Source organism: Trachurus japonicus, chromosome 17, assembly GCF_045865225.1.
Source record: "Trachurus japonicus isolate A0001 chromosome 17, Traja_1.0".
Lineage (NCBI taxonomy): Eukaryota > Metazoa > Chordata > Actinopteri > Carangiformes > Carangidae > Trachurus > Trachurus japonicus.
Window position 1 is genome coordinate 27,665,433 of NC_140923.1, and position 24,401 is coordinate 27,689,833.

The 24,401-nt window shown below is 42.8% G+C and overlaps 1 protein-coding gene across 1 annotated transcript; it reads right to left on the reverse strand.

Moving 5' to 3' along the window:
• Nucleotides 1–4,081: 4,081 nt before the first annotated feature.
• Nucleotides 4,082–21,823, reverse strand: LOC146970851 (uncharacterized). Its single transcript, XM_085805960.1, has 7 exons — nt 21,639–21,823; nt 11,448–12,635; nt 11,091–11,305; nt 8,811–8,942; nt 6,841–7,403; nt 6,617–6,708; nt 4,082–4,365 (listed from the first exon to the last, which is right to left on the reverse strand). Exons 1-7 carry the CDS (start codon nt 21,759–21,761, stop codon nt 4,273–4,275), a joined length of 2,406 nt encoding a protein of 801 aa, XP_085662086.1. The 5' UTR covers nt 21,762–21,823; the 3' UTR covers nt 4,082–4,272.
• Between the last annotated feature and the right edge of the window lie 2,578 nt (nt 21,824–24,401).

The window sequence follows — 24,401 nt, forward strand, 5'->3', positions numbered from 1 at the left end:
TGTATGAACAGGTTCACAGCGTCTCCTCCACATCTGACCCTGAGCTTCTGTCCAGATCTTCCCTGTCTTCACTTTTTAGATGTTGCAGCCACACGTCGGCCTTCAGAATTACCACTAACATCACTGAAGACATGTCTGCTCTGTTTCAGTCTCTTACAGCCGTTTGTTTATATGCAGGAGTGCATCTACTTAGGGAACTGATTTCTTCAACCCAACCCTTGTCACAACCTGACTTCATACTAAACCAGAGGCTCTGTAGACAGAGTAGCCATATTTGTTGTTGGATGTCCTCTTTGTTCTTTTGATGCTGCTCTCCATGCCTTTTAAATCGCCCCTTGGGGACAAATAACGTGTTTTGAATTGAATTGAATATTTAGACACATTAAAATCTGATCAGTTACTGGTGGAAAACCTCTTTAATACAGGTTATTATCACCATATTTATTTTAAATCTTTAATCATCTTTAAGCATGTTTACATCTGACCACCCAGGTCATTATTCTTAACTGTAGATGGCAAAAACTAGATGTGAAGCTGATGTGATATGAAGTGTGGCAGGTGGATAGTTAGACAACAAAACAAAATAAAACAAAACAAAACAACAACTAATGAACAATCCCTATCAGAACCTTCCTGCTGGCAAATAAAGAGGCATTAATCACACACACACAGTGGGTTGTAGGAATCACACGCTTTATTGAAGATGTCACCACCAGATCTTTAATTTGGCAAAAATCAATAAATAATCAACTCAAAGGCTCAAAAGTCAGAAATGAACAGAACACGATGCTAGTAAGGAAATGCTTTAATAGTCAGGACAGCTGTTTACATGAGTCCATACAGAGATTCAGCTAAAGTGCAGTGTCACCCAGTTCTGCCTGTGTGATCACTGAGGGACATGACAGGAGAGAATCAGAACATGTTCGAGAATATTATGATGGGATACACTTTCTCCTCAAAACTAAAACTAATGCTCCATAATAGTAAAATATCTTAAATAGTTGATGGCATAAACAGCACTGAAGCTAAAACTTAAGTCAAACAAGGTATAGGTGTAAATACAGGACCCCAACTGCAATGAGACCACAAGGCAAAACACTGAGCGTACTGTTCATTCACTATAAAAAACACATTCCAAAAATGTAGCTCAAGCTGAAGGTTAAGAGAATTTGTCAAATCAAACTACACATTCTGCAGAGAAACAATAGACATATGAGATAACAAGCTTCTTAATATTTCATATATTTATTTTTGTTTATTCTTTTATGCATCTGGGCATCGGTGGTTCAAACTGTGGAGAAGGGCTGAGGGCTGTGGGCACTGGATCGAAATCTACTAAGGAACTGCTCCTGTCATTCTCTCGTACAGCTTTTTCTATAATGTCATGGAGAAAACTGATTTTATAAAACAGCCACTATAACAGCCAATATGTGGAGGTTTGTCCATCTCCTTAAATCAAGTTTTTGTCAGGATAAAGACAACCCCTGATCTGGCTAATTCAGTTTGACCCTCTGTAGTGAAGTTTAAACTGAAACTGCTGCAATTGTTATGATTGTATTTCACCAAGACAGTTAAGATCATCCTCTTTCTCAGTTGACTTGAATGCACCTTTACTCCACAGCTGAGCCAAGTGTAGTTTAGAGGGGAAGCCGGTGAGTGGGCCCGTGCTGGAGCTAGAGGCCAAACTAAAGTAAGCCCTGACAAACTGAGGTATGAAGGATGGGTTAGCATACACGCATACACACATGCACACACCGCGCACAAAAGCCGTCTCCAAAAAAAACACGGCAGACTTCCATTTCAGATGGACATTATGACACGATTATATATATATATATATATTAGAAACCTTTTACAAATAAAAACATTAAGGATTTATAAGCACTTCTCAAGTCATAAATATATGCAGCAAAAATACAATACAATAAATCTCTTTCTATGAATCAAGACAGGACATAAAAATATGTAAAAATATTCACTTGACATTATAGGGTTAGAATATCTGATTCATTCAGAAGTGCTTTAGTTTTTTTGCTATAACATCAGAGCCACAGCTGGAGTTTAAAGAGATTAAAAAAGTGTCTGGACTGGACTGCACCATGCCAGCACTCCTCACCACTCTGTGGTGTCGCACTCTTAAAGTGTTCAGACTGAATGTGGATTCTAGTGTCAAGTTTATTCACTTGACAGTTTCAACTGTGTTTATGCCATAGATACAGACATTAACATCGACACTGGCTGGAAGGTAACTAGCAATGGAGGCATTAGCATGAAGCTAGTTTTGCAAAGGCAGACCATCTTTCTTCATGGTGTCAGTGCAGGAAAAAGCTCTGTCCATGTAGGCTATATTGCAACCAATGAATTTTTGCTCGAAATGGGAAAACCAAAGTCTGGAAATGGAAGAAAAAGACTGATTCCTGTAAGAGTCTGGAAATGAGCTGTTAAGCACTTTTGTTTTTTCAATTTAAATATTCATTGGCCACAAAGTACAGTATGGACCATCACCTAATATTATTCTGCTATAGGCTGTGGGGGAATACACTTTGGCTTGTTTGTGTGTCTTTAAAGCAATCACAATAGTCTAGGGAACAGAGCCCAGGCAGCAACAGCAACAGTACTCTTATGCGATGGAACGTCACTAAAATGGCGAATTCCCTGCAGAGAAAATGCTACAAAAACAGCACAGACATATGTCAACTGTGTGATTTCATTGCACAGTGCAAATCTAAATCAGAACTGCTAGCCTGGAGATTGTTGTTGTTCCATGTAGCGCAGGTTTTAGAACAGGAAGTAGAAGGGAAGCTGACGGTCAGCTTTAAAGGTACAGTATGTCAGAAATCTAAAGCAACTGGCCGTAAAATCCTCCTAATATGTCACAGAGACTCAGGAATAATGTTCATATAACATGATGAACTCACCAGCAACAATAGTTCAGCCAGAGTATTTGCATTAAAAATCTTTTTTTGCAGACTGCAAATCATGTTTATGTTTTGAATTTACGTGTTTACATGTTGCGCCACCTAGCCCTCTCTCCCAGTCATGGCAGCGTCAGTGGCGTTTCAGCCTCAGTCTGCTTCCACTGAACTGCCGCTACGGCTGGGAGAAAAAAAGAGATTGCTGTGTTTTGAATTTTACTGCAGTAACCGTGTTTGGCCACATTCTTACATATTGTACCTTTAACACCTACGGCCTTACATCCCATGAATCAGTGCAGTTGGAAGCTGGTTGGCTGGGTTAGGGTTAGCGGAGGCAAGCTAGCAATATGTGTTAGCTGAAGGCTAGATAGCACCGACCACCGACCATGACCCCATTCACCTTCCATTCAGTCTGAACACACAGGCTCAATGTTCTCCACCCACAGTGGATGTTTTTTCATCGTTTCTAAATTCGTTCCATTAGTTGTGGTGACATGTTCTCTGATTGCTCTTACAATAGTATGAAGGGGTGCAGCAAACACAGGTAACCAAAACTAAGTAGCTGATCCAAATACATACAAGGACATCCACTCTATGGCTCATTATTACATTTTACTAAGGCAGTGATTTTCAAAGTCTGGGTTAGCCCCTTTGAAATGCACTAATTGCCTTTTGAACAAAAATATGAGATGATTTTTGCATGAACCTTCTGATGCATAGCTCATATTTTAAAACACCCAGATGCTTTTAAAGTAGGCCTAGTCACAAAATTTGAAATGAAAATGTGACCGTCTAGAAAAAGTTTGAAAATCACTGCATTATAGAGAAACAAACATCATTCAATATCAATTGTGCCTTAAGATGTTGCCATCTAGCTATCAAAGTGCTATAAATACTAAATATTAAAGAATACAGCAGTTTTTGTTACATGCTAAAATATTGGCTGACATGTCAAAAACTGGTATTACTGTGATTGTAGTTTTATTCCCAATCATTATAGTGCACCTCTGATGAGTAGGCTATGCCTCAGAAGTCCACAGATAAGAAAAGTGTTTATCCTACACAGTTTAATTGCAAGACAGTTGTACTCTTTCAGACAGCATGTATAAAACAGTTTCAGGACAAGGTAAATGATCTTCATTGTTGAAACCTCTTACTGAAGGAAGCAGCTCTCTTCTCTTCTCATATGGCTTCCTACAGAAAACAGACTCATACACCCACTGCTTCTAACCACAGTTTCGACACACTGTAGGAAACATCTGTGGCTGACAGACAGGAATGTGTGACTTTTTAAGGTCAAAGTAAGGAACATACAAAGGTGGAGGACTCCATTTTGGCTTTTAATGGCTATCGTTGCTTAATCCTTCTTCTGATTGGCTAACAGGGAGGCCTCCCATCGCTGCGCCATGGCGTTCTGTCGTTGAGGCACTGAAGAGAGGGAAAGGGGGAACTGGGGGGAGGGGGAGATTCAGCTAAACCACTGGAGCCAAGAGGCATGGATGGATGGATGGATGGATGGATGGATGGATGGATGGATGGATGGATGGACATAGGGTGGGGCAGTTAATGGAATTATTGGATGGTTGGATGTAGAAGTGATGGTAGATGAAAAAGTCACTGATAATGAATATTTGCTAAATTGTGAACTATCTCATTAAACGATTAATCAGTCCAACTGATTAACAAATCAGAAAGTTCACAATTAATAAAGGTAACAAATGAGTGAATGAGTAAAGGAAGAAATTTATTACACAACATGAAAATCTCAAAAGAAAAATGTGTCAAGTGTTGATATATGAAGCAGTTTTACAAAATAATATTTCATTTATCCTTCATCAATATTTGTCATAAAGAGTTACATCTGCCTGCCACACACAGCTAATGAAGTCAGTCCTCTGGGAGCAGATCTAGCAGGCCACCTGCTGGATGGCTGTGGTTGAAAGGATTTGGCTCGGCAGCAATGGGAAGACAAACCCTGATGCTAAAACCCGAACTCTACATCCACACTACCAGGTTTTCATTTGAAGAGATTTCAAACAGAAACTTCTGCCCATACAAATACATGAATGAGTAACAACAGGTTCAATAACACCTACATATTTTTATTCTGCTCTGGTATTTGAGGCTAAGACCCAATCAGGGTGCAACAGTGTAGTGTCATGATCATAGTCTCAGTTTTCACCACTATAACACAACCTCAGAGTTGTGAAACAGGATTAAGAGAGAACCAGTAGTGAGGTGAAACCAGGTGAAACCTGGTGTGACCTCAGTTTAATTTTATTTGTATAGTACCAAATGATAAAAGACATTATCATCATGATACTTTAGAAATTCAAGACCTTCCAGTATTGGTCATGGTCATGTCAGTGAAATCAGGTGGATTTAAAATAAGAACAGTGCCTACAGAAACAACTATTTTCAACAGTGACCAGGTTACTACTCTGCAGGTAAACACATTGTATGGCTAAATGAATGAATAACAGAATGTGAGTGAGAGAGAGAATCTCTAAAGAGGGATAAGCCTGGAGATAAGTCAATGCTACAGTTTACTTTGTAACACTGTGCTATTGATGTTGTACTTTTTTGGTTGTTTTAGCCAAATTGATTTGTTAACTATTGTTTGGAATCCAATAGTGAATTTTGATTCATCTTTTAAATATCATATAAACATAAACTATATTAGTGCTTGGGCTACAATGAGGAAGAAAGATATCTGAAATAAAGATATCTGAAATAATAATAATATTATGACAAAAAAAGTTGTTGTAATTGTATATTGTGACGACTGACTAGAGTCAGTTTCTTCTCAATCTTTGATACTAATACCGATGATGATGATGGTGATGATGGTGATGATGGTGATGAACCAAAAGATGTAGAATCTCCTTATTTCTAAAATCTATACTAAAGCAGAACTTCACAGGAGGCTCCATTTCCTTGTGTAAAGGCTTCTGATATTTTTCTCCTTAAAGGGATAGTTCATCTTTTTTGTGGGGTTGTATGAGCTACAAATGCCCATTAATGGTCCCTCATTGACAACAGTGTACTGCCTGTGTCTCAGTGCAGTGCGACGCGCCGGTGTTTCTCAGTGGGGGGGGGGGCGGCAGAGACCTTTCTACTGCATCTATTGTACTTAATGGTCATTTGTAGCTCATACGAGGGTTAGGGTTAGGGTTAAAAAAAAACGATGAAAAAAGATGAACTATCCCTTTAAACAACATACAACCTAAATCAACCACTCCACTCTCCTTATATCATAACTTTATTCTCATAGTATTTTGATTTCATTTTCATAATATAATCTTCAGGATGATGATGTAATATTATGACTTTTCTCTCAAAATGTCTGATTTGTTTCCCTTTGTGTTGCCATAGCACTCCACCAGTACTGTGACTTTATTCCTTCTTTTTCATTACCAATTTATTGGAATCTATTTTTAAGATGAAGAAGAAAAACATGCTTCATGGTCCAAATTTTAGATGTATTTTTGTTTTTAATGTTGATCTCTTCACACTGAAGTGTGTTGGTATTTATAATAAACAGCCAATCATCAGCTTTATAAGTTGTTGGTGCAAGCTGCGTGCTGATTGGCTCTCTAATGTTGATGAGATTTACTCCTTCACTCCTTGGGTCTAGAATATTAAAAAAATATAGTTGTCCATGTGTGTGTGTGTGTGTGTGTGTGTGTATGTCAGCCAACCTTGTGGTCACAAGACAAACTGGACCGTTCCATTTTGCGGGCTCTGGATGGGGATGACGGGGAGGAGACACATCTGTCTGAAACCTCTGGCACTGGAATGAAGAAGATCATTTCATTACGCTTAACCAAAATATGTATATAGTAGAAACCAAAAGAAAAACATTATTCTGCACAGGATCAACCACACATCTGAGTTATCTGACCACATTCATCTGAACACGTACCGCTGTAACTGATGTTATCATTCAGGCCTGGAGACACCAGCACAGTGTCGTACCTCTCTCTTCCTCTCCTCCACTCCTCCTCTCGTCTCCTCCTCCACATCTCCTCTCTCTGCCTCTTCCACTCCTCCTCCCTCTGCCTCACCATCCTGATCTCCTGCTCCACCAGCGACTGGCTGCTGAGGGAGCGCAGCTTAAAAAACGGATTAGACGAGAAAGTGCTCTCCTGTGTTTCCATGGACACGGGGGCGGAGCTCAGGCAGAACTCGGAAGCGCTGCGAATGATCAGGTTTGAGGTTTCCACTACAATGACGTTGGCGGAGGGCACCACATCCAGGCTTGTCGGCCAATCGGAGAGACCGCCGATTGCGGAGGAGAGTAGGCGGTTCCTGGAGCCCGACCCAGAGGAATCAGGCTCTAGTATGATGACGTTGTTGGCGGTCATTTCATGATAGACAGATCTAGGAAGGGAGGAGGAGCAGGAAGGGGAAGGGGAGATGGACAGAGTAGGGGTGCGGCAGGCCGGAGGGCGGGGTGGAGAACGTCCCGTCTGGAGGGTGGATGGTCTGAAATGAGGTTGAGGTTCAGATTTGGATCAATTCAACTTTTTCCCCTGTCAACAGAAGCAATGTCACAACGTAGACTGGAGATTTCTGATATTCCATGACTTTAAAGGGATAGTTCACTCAAAATTGAATAGTAGTTCACTCAAAATTGAAATTTTATCATTATCTACTCACCCTCATGTCGACTAAGGGCTGGGAGAAGTTTCAGAGTCCCCCGTGCCTTCTCTGAGTTACAGCGGGGCTCCGTGCAGCACTGCATGTCCATATGATGTCAGCAAATGGGACTCACTTTTCTTCGTCCAAAAAGACACACCAAAAAACATCCAAATACCTCCATAGTGCTCGTCTGTAATGTCTACAAACAAGCTTAAAATATAGACTTATTACATTTTTTTTCGGAACAATTTCTCATGTTGGGGCTTCAATACAAGAGGGACATTACAGATGAGCACTATGGAGGTATTTGGATGGTTTTTGGTGTGTCTTTTTGGACGAAGAAAATTCAATTTTGAGTGAACTATCCCTTTAAAGGTCCAGTGTGTAAAATGGGGGGAAAACCGTGACATCTACAGTAGCGTTCAGGTTCTAGATTGGTGCGCACACTCGCTCGCTCACGCTCACCCCTCCTGTCGGCAAAGTGACAGTGGCCTCCGAGGACAAACACATTCACAAACTAACCCTTAACTGATGACAAGAACTTTGAACGATTAATACTATCGGTTCATTTTTTTATTAGCTCTTTACGTCGTCAGCTCACAGGGGCGTGTGGACACGTTCAGTCATATATCGCAGCAAAAAGTTACACAGTGTGCCAGTTATGCAATGTTGGGCATGTTACTATTAAAAAGTAATTAGTTATAATTACTAGTTACTTTCCCCAAAAAGTAAGTGAGTTTGTAACTGAATTACATTATAAAAGTAACTAATTACCAGGAAAAGCAAATATTGCATTACTTTTTTTTAAATAAAATGCTCAAATATGTCAAATTACTCTAACCATAACCATAACCTCCTGTTTATCTGGAACTAATCATCCTCCACATAGCCAGGCTCCTCGACATGAGCTGGTAAGCTTTTTTCTGACTAGCTGATGGACTGAAATAAATGTGTATAACGTTGGTTTACAGTGTGCCTGTGACGGGACACTGTCAAGGAACGGCGAGTAACTGTGTATTTTCGTTTACGTCATAGCTGCACCGTAAAGGCTAACGGGGAAACAGAGGTTGACTTTGCAGCGGTTACTGAAAAAAGTTGACGGCGTTCCAGCTCGCAAATGAATATGTAAGGTCCACAAAGTGGATTTTAGGATTTTTTTTCATTTTACCATGCTATTTGTATAGTTTTTCGATGAGCAAATATAACGAAACGGTGCTTCAGGGCGATCCTCTCTCTCAGCTCCAAACTCACCTCTCAATCCAGACCACAGCTGGCTCCTCCAGGGGGCTGCGGTAAGAGGAGTCATCCAGACCTGAGTCCTCTGAACTGGGGGACACAGTGGAGGACAGGGGGGGCTCCCTAGGCACTGGTGGATGAATCTCCCTTTGAAATTGAGGAATTCCAACTTCAGTTACGATAAGATACACTAGCTAAAGAGCAACAAGGGTGTGTTTCCTTAACAGGTTGTGTGGCCACCAGCTGACTAGTAGCAATCATAGTAGTAAGCAGCTTTGGTGTGCTAGAAGAAGGATGAACAGATGTGGTCTTTACATAGCCTATATCTCTGCCCATTCCATTAGAATCTTTAATGTCTATGTAGGATGGGAATGTGCCACATGTCTGACAGGCAGTGCTTGCTTTGTTAATATGAGGAAAATTGTTTACTATAATTAACTATTAAAAAGTTATTTAAATAATAATTGACCAACTAATTCCTTTAAGGGGCTATTTGTTTTCTGCTGGAAGCAGGTTAGCATACACAGCGCAGCTTCAGAGATTGACAGGCTGCTGCAGCAGTGCACGTCAAAGGGACAAATGATGGAATGAAGTTTAATGCTAAACTCCTGTCTCTTCTACACTGATAAGTAAACGCTAACATTAGCTATGGAGAAATAGCAATAATTTCATTTACGCAGCTAGCTGTTTCAGCTCTACAGCACCTAATAATGTAAAAGACAATCAAGACTAATATTCATTTTCATTAATTCATACACAGAAAAAAGCATGTCGGCCTACTAGGGACTACAGACAGAAAATTACATCTGATACAATACATTGCTTGTCTTTGTCTGGGCAAATGCAATAAACTAAACCACCTTCACAAACCACACTTTTACATAAGCATGTCAAATCTTAGAGGTTTTCTACCTGTGTTTGAGTCGGGGGCTGCGGGTAGGGGGGTACAGTGAGGTGTGGGTGCACATAGCCAGGCTCCTCGACATGAGCTTTGAGCCCTGTTTTCTGGGGATGGGACTGAAATTTGACCTCCTCCTCCAGTGTGTATTATTTTGTGACGGGACTTCTTGAGTCGAAGGATCAGTGGAGTACATTCTCACTGTGTGTCTCCTGGTGTCACGCAATGGTAAAGGCTAACGGGGGAAACAGTAACTTTACTTTATTCGTTACTGAAAACAAAACACATATTTCAGAGTTCACTGTGTATGTATGTATCTTAATGGCTGATAATCAAAGTGACAGTAGTAAAGTCACAAATAGTCCAGTCATTTTATGAGAAAAGGTTAAACAAATTGCAACAGAAGCAAACTCATCCCTCGGTGCTTCTCCTCTCTCTCCAGAGTCAGTCGGATCTCTCTCTCCACGGCGCTCTCGAAGAATCCCAGGGGAAAGTTTCGAAGAGGAGTCATCCAACATATCCCATTTATATGCATATAAAATTTTTTTTTCACAGTGGAGGACAGGGGGTAAAATTTTTAACTGGTGGATGATATCTCCACGAAAATTGAGGAATTACTTACATTAAGACAAAACAAAAAAGAGCAACAAGGTTTTTGAAATTCCTTAACAGGTTGTGTGGCCACCATAAATTTGTATAAATCATAGTAGTACACCGCTTTGACGGCTAGAAGAAGGATGAACAGATGTGGTCTTTACATAGCCTATATCTCTGCCCATTCCATTAGAATCTTTAATGTCTATGTAGGTCAACCGACAATGTGACCACCTTTAAATTCAAGAGTGACTGCAATTTTTCAAGAAAGCCACTTGTTTACTATAAGCAACTATGAAAAGTTCCGTCTCTATAATAATGCTCATGGACCTAAATTAATTCCATTCCTTTTTTAAGGGGCTATATCATATTACAGTTAAAAAATGTCTTGTTCAATCTTGTTAACATATTATATGTTAACAAGATTGAACAAGACATTTTCACCTGCTCTGGTGTTGTGGAGACAGGTGCTGTATGTATGCAAATGAAGTTTAATTGCTAAACTATGCACTGTCTCATGTCATACACTGATACTAAGGATGTGGCTGTCTTGAGAAATAGCAGTAATCTTGAAATTTAAAGCTAGCTGTTTCAGCTCTACCGATGTAGACAACTCAAGACTAATTTTCATTTTCATTAATTCATACACAGCAAATATATACATGTCCCGTACTACAACGGTGGAATTTATGCAAATCTGATACAATACATTGCTTGTCTTTGTCTGGGCAAATGCAATAAACTAAACCACCTTCACAAACCACACTTTTACATAAGCATGTCAAATCTTAGAGGTTTTCTACCTGTGTTTGAGTCGGGGGCTGCGGGTAGGGGGGTACAGTGAGGTGTGGGTGCCTTGGAAGCTCCCCTGAGCTTTGAGCCCTGGTTTGGGGATGGGGCGACCTTTGACCTCCTCCTCCATCTTCTTCCATTGCTTACGGGCCAACAGGAAGTCGACGTGCTCAGTGGAGACATTCTCACTGTGTGTCTCCTGGTGCACGCAGAAGTCTACAGGGAGCTGATGGGAAACCAGGAGTAGGTTGGTTGTGATGATTACACAAAACAAAACACATATTTCAGAGTTCACTGTGTATGTATGTATCTTAATGGCTGATAATCAAAGTGACAGTAGTAAAGTCACAAAGGTAAGACAGACTCACCCTGCGGTCAGGGTCTGAGCTGGCTGTGGAGCTGGCAGAAGGAGAGCGCATGAGATCCGCCCTTGACCTCATCTGTTCTTCATCGTCATCCCCAACTCCCCTCCTCTCCTCTTGCTCCTCCTCTGTTTCCTCCTCCCTCTGCTCTTCCATTGCACTTTCTACCTCTGCCTTATCTTCTTCATCTAGGTCCACCTCTTCCTTGCGCTCACATATTTCACCTACTTCCTCCTGGTTCAGGACATCGGAGGGTGCAAAAGCTGCCCACTGGTCTTCCCCAGCATCACTGTCAGAGTACACGATAGCCAGCTCGGCCTGGAGGCAGTCGCTGAGGTCATCTCTGTTGCCAAGGTTGTGACCCCACATGTCCTGCATCGTAGCTGCTGCTGGCTGCTCTGAAGTGTCTGAGGTAATGATCACAGGCTCTGATGATGGACACAGTGAACTGCCAGAGATGAGAAGGAGCTCTGACAGAGCGTCTTCTTTCATCTCGTCCTCTGCTTCTCCACTCTCTCCATCTACTCCCTCTATCCTCTCCTTCCCTTCATCTTCTCCCTCTGTCTTTTCCCTCTCTTCATCTTCTCCCTCTGTCTTTTTCCTCCCTTCATCTTCTACCTCCATCTCTTCTCTTGCTTCATCTTTAGCCTCTATTTCTCTCCACCCCCAGTCTTCACTCTCTGTTTCTCCTTTACTTCCGTCTTCTCCCCCTACTTTTGCTCCTTTCGTCATTTCTCTTCCTTCAATTTCTCCTTCAGTTTCTCCGTTCTCTTCCTCTTCACTCTCCTTGTCTCTCTTCCATTCATCATCCCCTTGTGTTCCTCCTCTTCCTCCCTCCTCGTTTCCTCTCTCTGAATCTTCACTTTTACCTTCTCTGTCTTTTCCTATCTCAAAAACAAGATAGTCACACTCATCCCCATCTCCTTTTCCATTTTCCGCCTCTGCAGCTTCTTCCTCCAGCCCATGGACTTCTGGGGAGTGTAGTGCCTCTATTTCCTGGTTGTTGTAGCTAACTAAGTTGTCTCTTTCCAGGTCTGTTAAAGGTGGTGATGAGCTGATCTCCATGGTAACCGGATCTGCTGGTTGTGTGGGAGTGGAAGACTCGTCCACAGGAGTGCTGTTGCTAGAGCTACTGTTGTCAGGGTTACCGTCAGTTAGTTCTGGTGTTGTCCTCCTTAAACCAGCTGTGGCTCTCTATGGAAAGAAGCACTTCACATTAAACACACTATATAGTGCAGCCTGGTGATGAATACGTCATTCTGTATGCAATACATGCTTTTCATCATCTTTGTTTTACTTCTAGCCACAACTCAAACAACAAACATAGTAAACGGGCTGCAATTTCACAGAGCTCTTCTAGTCTCACTGACCACTCACACTGCTACACTACAAGCAACATTCATCAAGTTGTGCTCACATTCACATACACTGATGATACACTGGTAGCAAACATGGGTTCAGTATCTTGCCCAAGGGGACTGGAGGAGCAGGAGATTGAACCACCAACCATCCAAACAAATGACATGAAGCTGTTATGGTAGCAGGTGCTGTATCAGTCATTGTACTTGAAAGTAGGCTACTATGTTCTCACTAATTGAAAATCATCAACTGACTGATGTCTATGAACAACTCTGTATGTCAAAAACAGAGGGTGAGAGACCTGCCTCTAATAAAAAGTCTGTTGCATGCCAGAAGTGAAGTCATTACAGATTTAACTATTGTAGATCCCAGAGGCAAAGACGGTCTGTCTTGGGCTGTGATGGAGGATGGATGGATGGTTTGGGTTTAATCCTGTCTGCGAAATCATCTCACAGTAAATATAGCTGAAATAAGGACTAGACTTTTAAGTGTTGATTTTGGTTTTGGTGATTTTATCAGATGATGTCACAGTTACAAAATCATGATTTGACCATAGGCAGTCCAGACATGGGTTAAGACCTTGCCACTCTGTCTTTAGCCAACCTGCCTGCCTGATACTTCGGTGTTGATTGACAACAGCTTCCATGGCTAAATTACCAGAAATCATCACACATTTCTGTGGATCAGATCAAAATGCGACAAAACTGTCTTCTGACAAAGTTATAAATAACCAACAGAAAGATTGACACATCCGCCTTTCTCTCTCTCTCTGTCTCTCTCCCTTACAGCACTCTGTCCAACACACACACACATCTAATGTGCTAGCTGTCAATAATCTGCATTACTGAGCTATTTCTACTACACATCTTGTTCCCTCAGATTATATTTTGATGCTTTAGGCTGAGCAAAAAACACAATATATCCCCACATGCAGATGTGAAGGATGAAGATGAAGCATAGACTGTAAAAAGAATGGACGTAGCGTCCGTGACGTCACCAGGGGCGGGGTCATAGATATATACACGTAGATGCCGCCTCTGACGCTGCTGCCCATTGGAACGGATCGTCGCCGCCGCCGCCATCTTGAGGGGGAGGTGAATGGGTTTTGTTATGTTTTGTTTTACCTCGTACTGCCGTTCGTGACATGCATGACGTCATCTATGGTTTTTACCATAGGAACTCCCCCTCAAGATGGCGGCCGCGACGACATTCCTGACAAGCCCGAATGCGGCATCTACGTGTATATATCTATGGGGCGGGGTGGCCACAGGGAGGTTCGGGAGGATTCCCGAACGGCCGGTCTGTTCTGGGCCGAACCGGCCGGTGGTCAGATTTTTTTTTTTTTTTTTTTTTTTAATGTAAAACGGGGCCGCGGCCCGCGATTAAACAGGCAGCCTGCCCTTACAGCCCTTGTAGGTGGCAGATTGGAACGCCAGACTGGGTCACTCTAATATCTTGCACTTTAAGGGGGGATACGAGCGGCCCCCCCTCTCAATTTGAGCTGATCCTTGTTCCTATTGACATGTGATTGGCTCAGCCGCTCAGTCAGAAGAACGGCTGTTTTCCTGTTAAAAAAACAAAAAAGGAAGGAAGGAAGAGGGGCAGGATCGCGATGATGAAAAGAAAGAAGCCAGAGAAAGAGATGGGTGGAGCAGAGAAAGTGAGGATGAAAAAGAAAATAAAGTTGATAGAAGACGCAGCAAAATGCGCGAAATTAACTGATATGTTCCGTCGTGGTGGGACCAAGGTCGGCCAGGCCGGTGATGACGACACGGGTCCGAGCAGCACGGCCACAGCAGGTTAACAAGCGCCGTCTACACCGCGCCATCATCCCAGACAAATAGTGTTTGTGTTTCAGGACACAGACAGAGCTATCAGTAAAGTTACACAATAAATAAATCATTAATTTGCTTTGTCAATTAAAAATAAAATCCATAGGCTACCAACTGACCATAAAACACTAAAATTCATTGCAATAATAAATAAATAAATAACATTCTGTTTTAAAGATATAATTTAAAATTATAAATATATATATAATATAATACGGCTATATTTCCTGTTATGTTTCTGCATTAGTGTGTGTGTGTGTGTGTGTGTGTGTGTGTGTGTGTGTGTGTGTGTGTTTCTTAAATTGAATTTTAGATTTTGTTTGTGTTCTAACACTGAATTATTTGCAAAAGTACTATAAATGTTATCATTGTTGCTGTTAATGTTAGACACAGATAATGCCAGTCATGAGAGTGAGGAGGAGAGAGGGACAGATGAGGAGGGACAGGAGAAGGAGGAGGAGGAGAAAGAAGAGGAGGGGGAGAAAGAGGATGATTTAACAGGGAGAGGAGAAAGAAGATGAAGAGGAGGAGAAAGAAGAGGGGGAGGAGAAAGAAGAGGAGGAAGAGGAGTAGAAAAAGGAGGATTAAACAGGGAGAGGAGAAAGAAGAGGAGGAGAAGAGGGAGGGAGGGAGAGAGAGAGAGAAAGGAGGAGCAGCAGTTTGTACAGTATATTGAACAGGTATTTTTTCACACACACACACACACACACAGTAGTTTTGTTGGTTGAAAATAAAGTATTTGTGTTTAAATTAAATTACGGTTCTACTTGTGCCCTTCGTGCGATCGGATAAAAGGCCTCTCCAAACCAAGCTCCCGGGCTGAATTTCAACCCCAGCCCGCCCCTGGATGTCACCCATTGGTTTTGGTGAGTCTGTTTTGTGCCGCTACTACGGGGGTTTGAACCGCGCCATGTTGGATTTGACTTTCCATATTTGGAGCGGTGCGGCCGCTGGCCGGCCGAGAACCCGCCCACTGGCCTCCAAGCAGCGGTCTCCAGACCTGTCACTCAACGTTTCCGCGCCCTAATTGGCCATAATTTTAAACCTAATAACAGTAAAACGGTAGAGTTTTTAAAAAAAATCACCCCCCTCAGAGTGTGTGCGGGGGTAGAAACTATCGGTTGAGACCAAAAAACGTAATGGTACCAGGCTTTTAACATGTTTATTGAGGACGTAAAGTCCGCTATTTTAACATGGGGGTCTATGGAGAGTTGCTCCCTTCCGGTACCAGCCCCAGAGGAAGCCGGGGGGATTGCAGTTTTTTGAACGCGGAAGTGAGCTTCACTTCTCAGACCCACAACTGATGAAGCCAGTGAATCTTTTTAACCAATAGAATGAGGCAGGACAAGAGGTTAAGAGGAGGAGCTATGGTAGGTGAACATTGGGAATACTATTGAGAGTGAGTGTGAGAGATATATAAATAAAGAGCAAGCTACAAACAGTGTTGAACTGGGTCAGTCATGCATTTAACAGTTACATCCATCCATCCATCCATCACTAAGACACAGTGAGGTATGTGCACTTTCTGTACACACACAACCATGACAGCGCAGCACGTACGATCAGTGTACTCGACCTATAAATGTTCTCAAACCTTCACATCGTTATCACGGTAGCATTGCGTTGGCTGTGAGTGGGCTGGCAGATTATTATGGTCTGTTGTTGCAGGCATGTGCTGGTGACAAATGAGAGCTGTTGCTATGGTAACAGTAAGTATAGACGCAGAGGCGGGCAAGATGCTAAAGTCAGTTTTCTTTCAGTTGGGTCACAATGTTTGGAGAAAGATGAAGTTAATCACTCGTTATACAGCAGCAGCTCTCAGCTGTCTGTGGAGTGTGTGATATGTTTAAACATGATCTAACACACAAACTAAAATGGCTGCTCAACACACTCCTGCCTCTGAAAACCATGAAAGCATGACCCCAACTGCAGTAGCCCAGGGTTCAGTCTAGCTCCTGGCCCTTTGCTCCACATCCTCCTCTCTCACTAACTACCCAGTCTCACTTTTTCACTCTCTCTATCAAAATAAAGACAAAAAATGACTGAAATGAAAAAGGTGCTGAATGTTTCAGGCACACGTGTTTCAAAAGTTACACAATAGGACATTGAAGAAGCCAGTGTCTCCTGGAATCACATCTGTTAAGTTAAGTTAAGTGAAGTTAAGTTAAAGCAGAAGTAAGTGGAATTTTTGTGTTAATATAAGTCTTAAATAGTTATATCTTCCTACGGCAATCACTTACATAGAGTGTTTGGTCTGAAACACGGGTCTGTCAGTCACTCTGCTCTGCTATAAGCCGAGGAAAAAACTTTCCTTGTATCCTACAAGCTTTATCCAATGAGGAGAGAGAACGGCATGAAGGGCTGTGTGTGCAGCCAAAGGATGCGCGTGAATGTGGTGACATAGGGACGAGGACCAATAGATCCATGACGAGGGCGGAGGCTGCTAACTCCATCGGCTGACAAGAAGTTATGGTGCGTTCAAGGCAACCCGTAACTCGTGTTTTTCCGACCTGTGCAGTCGTACCATAGACTGTAAAAAGAATGGACGTAGTGTCCGTGACGTCACCCATTGGTTTTGGGGAGTCGTTTTTGTGACTCAAATATGGCGGCCTGAACAGCGCCATGTTGGATTGGCCGGCCGAGAACCCGCCCACTGGCCTCGAAGCAGCTGTCCACGGAGCTGCTCGGACCTGTCACTCAACGTTTCCACGCCCTAATTGGCCAGAGTTTTGACCTAATAACAGTAAAACGGTAGAGTTTAAAAAAATTCACCCCCCTCAGAGTGTGTGCGGGGGTAGAAACTATCGATTGAGACGAAAAAACGTTCTGACACCAGGCTTTTAACATGTTTACTGAGGATGTAAAGTCGGCGATTTTAACATGGGGGTCTATGGGGAATGCTCCCTTCTGACACCAGCCCCCAGAGGAATCCAAGGGGATTGCAGTTTTTTGAACGCGGAAGTGAGCTTCGCTTCTCAGACCGACAACTGCCCCCTTGAGTCGTACCAGTTCGATCTGGTACGAGTTCACGGGTAGAAAAAACACGAGTGGCCGTTATAGTGCACTTTCACAGGCAACAGGTCAGAAAAACACGAGTTACGGGTTGCCTGGAACGCTACAAAGTCGTAAGTCGTGACTTGAAGCCGTAACTTACGGTTTCAAAAGCCTGCCTGGAACGCAGCATTAGCCAAAACGACCGGATCGCTTACTTCTGCTTTAAGTTAAGTTAAGTTAAGTTAAGTTAAAGGGATAGTTCACCCAAAATTCAAATTCCACTCATTATCTACTCACCCTCATGTCGACTAAGGGCTGGGGAAGTTTCAGAGTTATCCGTGCCTTCTCTGAGTTACAGCGGGGCTCCGTGCAGCACTGCATGTCCATATGACGGTTGCGATGGACACCACTTTTCTTCATCCAAAAAGACACACCAAAAACCATCCAAATACCTCCACACAGCTCGTCTGTAATGAGTGAAATTTGAATTTTGGGTGAACTATCCCTTTAAGTTGAGTTGAGTTGAGTTGAGTTGAGTTGAGTTATTGTAAAAGTGTGTTGCATGACATGCTCCACAATCATCATATTCGTTCTTCTATGAGTTTAAACTCAAACCGTGATAATGAAGCTCTGATGTGCTGCCAGTACACTGCACATGTTAAACATTGTAACCATGACAACAGAGAATCTGTGCACTTGCCTTGCAGCAGTATTTCATTTCACAACCTACAGTATGTGCTCATTGATGTTGGAAGAAGTTTGTAGTCTGTTATTTTGTCCACCTAGACAGCCTCCCTGAGAATGTAAATTAATATACCGCACTACTTCCACCTTTGTGTCCATCAACATATTATATAGGCTAGTGTCATGATTCATACAACCAGTAAGAGTCACTAGTCAGGAATAGAGTTAGACCATTACTTGAAAACTGTAATCAATTAGCCTATTCATTACAGCCATCACTTGGTATTTGAATTTCAAATGTACAGTCTATCAGAACATTAAACTGGAGCATCCATTCAAAGAGGCTGCAGAGGCAGGCAAAGGTCAACATACTGTAAGCTAACAGGCTAGGCTATAGACCATAGCTTAGCTAGCTTTCATTTCAAGTAGCATGACCTGTCCAAGTGAAATAGACTGACTGAGCATTAGGCTACACTGCAGATGTCAAACGAAGACCTGAGGAAAAAAAGCTGGTTCCGTCGCCTCTGAGACCAGTCCAGTTTACGGTCCAGGTTCATACAGTACCTAGGTTTTTGTGCACCACCTCATTGTCCTCGGCGATGGCTAGAGAGTGGGCCTTGACCTTTCAAAGATCGATGACCATCTCCTTGGTGTTGGAGGTGTTAGTGAGTTATAAGTGGCTGCTCCAGACTCTTTCTGATGAATCATTTTTGTCAGCTGGTGGCCCCTGTATACAACATCTATTGCACGTCTGCCCGTCCTGGGTGAGACGCCTCCTCTGTCTCTCCCTATTTTTCTTGGGAGTTATCCTCAGTCGATGTGAGGGTCTGTTTGTAAAAAAAAAAAGAAAAAAAAAAAGGCTATACAAATAAACTTGCCTTGACTTCTTAGATTCCTGATCAAGACATTGTGTTTTGCATTAGACCAGGACCCTCCTTGCTTGTAGACTTAGTTGAAGATCCTCTGGAGAGACTCAGCCAGACACAGTCCTCTAACAGTCTCAGACACACATCATGTGGGACAGATGCTTTTCCAGGACATTGCCTCTTGAGCTCTGCCATCAGGAGAAGCTGCATCTGAAGCAGTGGCAGAGGGAAGAGGCGAGGCTGAGTCACACCTGTTGTAGACCAGGATGAACTCTTTGGCCTTGTCCACATCACCTGATGTTTCCTGGCTGTTCTTCTCTTTACAGCCAGTGATGCTCCTCCTCCACTTCCAGCTGCAGCATCAGGCTGTGAAGGAGTACCATATGTGAAGCTTCATCTGAAGGAGCAGGATGATCCAGCCCTTGTTGTTTGGAAAGCAGCATGCAGTCCCTGCTGGTAATACAGTGTCCATACAGAGGTTAATGTAGACTGTGGTGCATTCAACCTTCTGTTAAGGTCAGTGGTGGTGCTGCTATTATTTTCCTGTCACTCTAACAGCACAGGATCAATGATAAAAGAAATGCATGGACATATAAAAGAATAAACAGGGTCAAATCAGGATTAGCAAGGCAATATGTTCTTCCACACTGTGGTACCTTGTCGGTGGGACACAGATAATGTGGACAGGAAGTAGCATGACCAGCCTCACTTTATTCCACAAGATGAGAGTTATTCAACTTCCTACCGACCACTCTGTTGTACTCTTGCAGCTCTGGTGCTTATGTCATCATGCGGTTATGTAAATATGGACATGAAGAGTCAATTGCAGCCTCCCTCTCTCACTGAGGATGAGTCTGAGGATTTCATACGTTATTGTTCAGTCAAACTGACCTCTGTTTAAGGTGAACAAACCAGGATTGATTTCTTGACAGAAATCAAATGTGTCTCGCCTGCATCCCCTCTGAAATGAATGGGAAATTAATTCTGGCGTGGCCCCGCCCTTACTCGCTCACTATTACAACACGTACTGTATCTGCCAGGCTGAATCAATTCTAATGGGTGTTTTCCACATTTTAAAGCTGCAGCAACTGCACTCCAAAGATGAAGTGCAGCTCTACAAGAACAAAATGCAACAGCATCGTGTAATGAACCTGTCTCATAATAACACATCGTGTGAATTCGTCAGAGCAGGAAAAGCAAACTATTAACATCATTAACAATGGGTTTGGGAGACATCAACCTGAGAATGTTACTGGTTAGATATTGGATAAAAATACAAATCACAGAGAAGAGCTACAGCACAGTTTTGCTACCGTAACCTCATATTGCCTGAAAATCTCCACCCTGTCATCCTGCCAGGTTGGAAGCACATGGCAAAACAAATCTGATGAGTTTATAATAACCATTATGCCACAGTACAGACAAGCGAGGATCTAGTCCACTATAGGATTAGCTCAGGTTTCATGTAGTTATGCTAGACAGTGTAAGAACTGGTCCCTAGATGCCAACATCTGTCTGCCTGTCATGTGACCTTGCATTGCAGGGTCAATTGGCAGTCTCAGGTATCTTTGTGCTTGACAGCACCACCAAACTAAAGCTAAGACAGCTTTGTGGAGCTTCTGTGGTCCATCTATTTTCAATATAACTGACCTTCTTCAGAAAGGTCAAACATGTGGGGAGGGATTGGAGAGTTATTAGTTGCTGCACAGCAGCTCTCAGTTCTAATCCAGGCGTCCGATCAGTGCCTCTTTTGGATTATTGGTGGACCTCTGTAACCTCTGTCAACTTGTTCAATCCCCTTTGAATAAAACATAGGAAAGACAGTTTCTACCACAGAATATAACTGCCTTTAAAGTGAACTCACTGCTAGCCTCAAACTCTCTGCCCCCTGTCAACAGCTGGAGACAGCATAATCAGTCCACTAATCAGCTCTGCATATATGTGTGTTTGTGTGTGGGTGTGTACCCATGGTGAGAGGATTACAGAGCAACTTCAGGCATCATGTGTTTTATGGTAGATGAGTGAAGATGTATAAATAGAATTGATCATTGTGTTGTATTCAGCGCTGGAGTCCTACTCCACCACATGAATCACATCCCCTCCACTGGACTCACTTCTAGTCTTCATCATTTATTGTGGCTACAGTCTGATGATGATATTCCACACAGTATTCCATCTACTCCATTATGTCCTGTCACACTGAGCCCACTGTGTTATGTAACACTGCATCTTCAAATCGGGCAAAGGACCAGAATCGTGACAGATAAGCAGCACACGGAGAAGCCAAGCAAACCGGGGCTTTGACGGTAGCTCGAGCTAAGCCTACACAGTGTTCGCCAAAAAACGCGCCCCTCCAAATCTCCACCGCACGAGGAGGAGGAGGCCTTAAACCCCCCGGGGGGACAAAAAAAAAGTCCTGTTTATCACGAAGACGTGTGTCGCTGGTTTGTTCAGTTACCTACCAACAGCTTCCAGCACAGCAGCCAAAACGAGATCATCTCCAAGCGGCCGCGGCGCGCGCACTCCTCTCCTCCTTTCAGCGCGAGCAGCCAGGCAGCCACCCGCTGGCGCGAGGAGGGACGCATGCGAGCTGACAGCTGCTGTGCGCGTGTGTGTGCGTGGCTGAGTGAGGTAGAGAGTGAAAGGACCAGAGAGAGAGAGAGAGAGAGAGAGAGAGAGAGAGATGGAGAGGGGGGGACGGATATATTGAGCTGCGCTCTTTTATCCTGTCGGTGAATTAGAGCAGAAGAGATAAATCCATATTGGCAGACTATTGCACACCTCTCTCTCTCTTTCTCTTCCTCTATCTCTCACTGTCATCCCTCTGCACGCGCATGCTGCGTCGGATCGTTCCGCCCTCCAGACTCTAAGATACACATCATCCTAAGTGGGCTGCTCCTGTAAGGATATAGCACTCAACAATGCATGCCATGATTGGATGAGTTCTGGTGACGTCATGATTTGATACACCTTTAATTCAGCAAAAATTGTAAGATAAGATATCCAATATATTGTATTATAAACCACATGTTCTAATATTCAAGACCTGGAACCTGAAAGCACCACAATGTTTTTTACAGGCCAGTAACTATCCCACTATAATAATATATCCCATAATAATCATCCCTATGACCATCTATGGATCCTTTTACCTTCTAGATAGACCAAACCAGACAATCATTATTCACTATTCAATCATCTGCTAGAAAAGCCATCCATCCATGCATTTGTCCATCTACCCAGCTGACATATGGGGAGGGAGGGATACACCCTGGACAGGCTGCCAGTCTAGCACAGGGCTGTCATATACTGTAGAGACTACCGGGACTTTACCGGGACTTTATCCACTGGTTTGTTAACTGAAAAGAAATGTTCACATTGTGTATTTTGGCCAACCAAGCGCCATCCAGTCATGTTGCACCTGCATGTTGCACCTGCAGCCAGCCAACTCGAGATCTGACCTTCAAATACTGATGCATTACTTAACTGCCACCAAACTGGACTGTTGATGTAATGACTCAGGCTTTAATCGGGTCACAATCTGCTTTTAAACCTTTGTAGAACAATAAAATATATATTTTATCTATTCAAGCTGTTTTAAATGCAGTTTATGGCCCCGAGAGCGCAATCAATTCCAGAAAACAGACAACACCAAACCAAATTGGCAACCAAATACAGTGATTTGTGGGGGTGGGCAAAAATATCGATATGGCAATATATCGCAATACGATATCGATATTCAATATTTAAATATCGATTTTTTTTTTTCAATTTTTTTTTTCAAATAATAAATCATGTTTCAGACCTAAATCCAGTACGACTTCCGCACCTCTGCTCCGCGAGGTGTCACTGTACTGCTACCTCAGACAGTGTGTTATGTTGTTGTAACTTGCACTTGTATAAAATGGCATGGATAATTTGAATTACATTGTTTTGACTCAGTTTGTCCCATAAATTATCACTATCATCTGATGTACATACAACTCGGATTTTAAGATGCATAATGCCTTTTACATTTTTCAGTGAACTATGTAGAATATCGTAGAATATCGCAATATGTCGCAATACATTGCAAAATTTGGATATCACAATATCGTATCGTATTGTGACTCAAGTATCGTGATGCGTATCGTATCGTGAGGTCCTTGGCAATACCCACCCCTAGTGATTTGTATTACTGTTTACATGGTGTCACCATGTGGGCAAATTATTACTGAGGTGATATAAGCATGAGCTAAATACCGACAGAAAAGATCTGATTACTGTAAATAGGCAGAAAAATAGAATAATATAGTTTGAATGATGTGAATCATCTGTTTTGACAGACACACTCATCCACGTCATATCCAAGGTCACAGACTGGACCCGATTCCATTTTTAATCAAGTGCTCCCAAATATGGCTGTAATCCTGCCTTTATGTAATGTATCAGACTCTCTTGTGTTGTGTTTTGACTGGCTGGTGTCTGTGCTGTGGTTGTGTTGTGAATGTTGCTGTGACTGTGTCATTGCTGTGCCCATGGAGAGTTGTGTTGTGACAGTAGTGACAGTGCAGTTGTGCTATCATGTGCTGGCAACACGTGTCAGCAAGTCCTCATACCTCATAGTTTTTTGTTATATCTAAGTTTATTTTTAACTGATGCCTTTGTCTGACAAGAGAGATTTGAATATACACCAGGAAAGAACACCTTGTTTGACCTGATCAATTGGAGGCATAGTGACAGGACCCTCAACTGTCACATCTCTCCCCCTCTTTTCACAAGCATGTCCTCGTGCTCCGCGCAGGCTGCCACACACACCCCTAGTGCTACATGGATCCTGCCAACACACTCATAAATACCCATTGGAGGACAGAGCTGGATCTTGGAGGTGGATGTAGATGGAGGGTCAGTGAACTGTTTTATGCTGCAGACTGCTGGAGCAACAGCACGTCGGACCTGAACACAAGCAGACTGGACAGCTCTACAACACTGTGGCAGGTCAGAGAAGCAGCTAGAGCAGCAGCCAGGAGGCCCTTAGATCCCCTGTCCCCACTGGCAGCCCCCTGGTGGCCCACGGCTAGGAGCCACTGTTCTACTGCCTCTATAGTCAGTCAGAGGGTTGTTTCAGAGTCTTTAACACAAAAATGTCAGCTAATTTGTTTAAATCAAGAAGTCCACTACTTGAACTGCATGCAACTGTGACTGAACAATGAAACTATTGACAATGCTGTTGATTGCCCTTCTGC

Excerpts from the sequence above, each read along its gene's own strand:
- LOC146970851 (XM_085805960.1), bottom strand. The coding sequence starts at position 21,761 with ATGCGTCCCTCCTCGCGCCAGCGGGTGGCTGCCTGGCTGCTCGCGCTG. Across the intron at positions 11,306-11,447 it reads GCTCAGACCCTGACCGCAGG|CTCCCTGTAGACTTCTGCGT; the intron begins GTGAGTCTGTCT and ends GTTTCCCATCAG. Across the intron at positions 6,709-6,840 it reads TGATAACATCAGTTACAGCG|TGCCAGAGGTTTCAGACAGA; the intron begins GTACGTGTTCAG and ends TCTTCATTCCAG.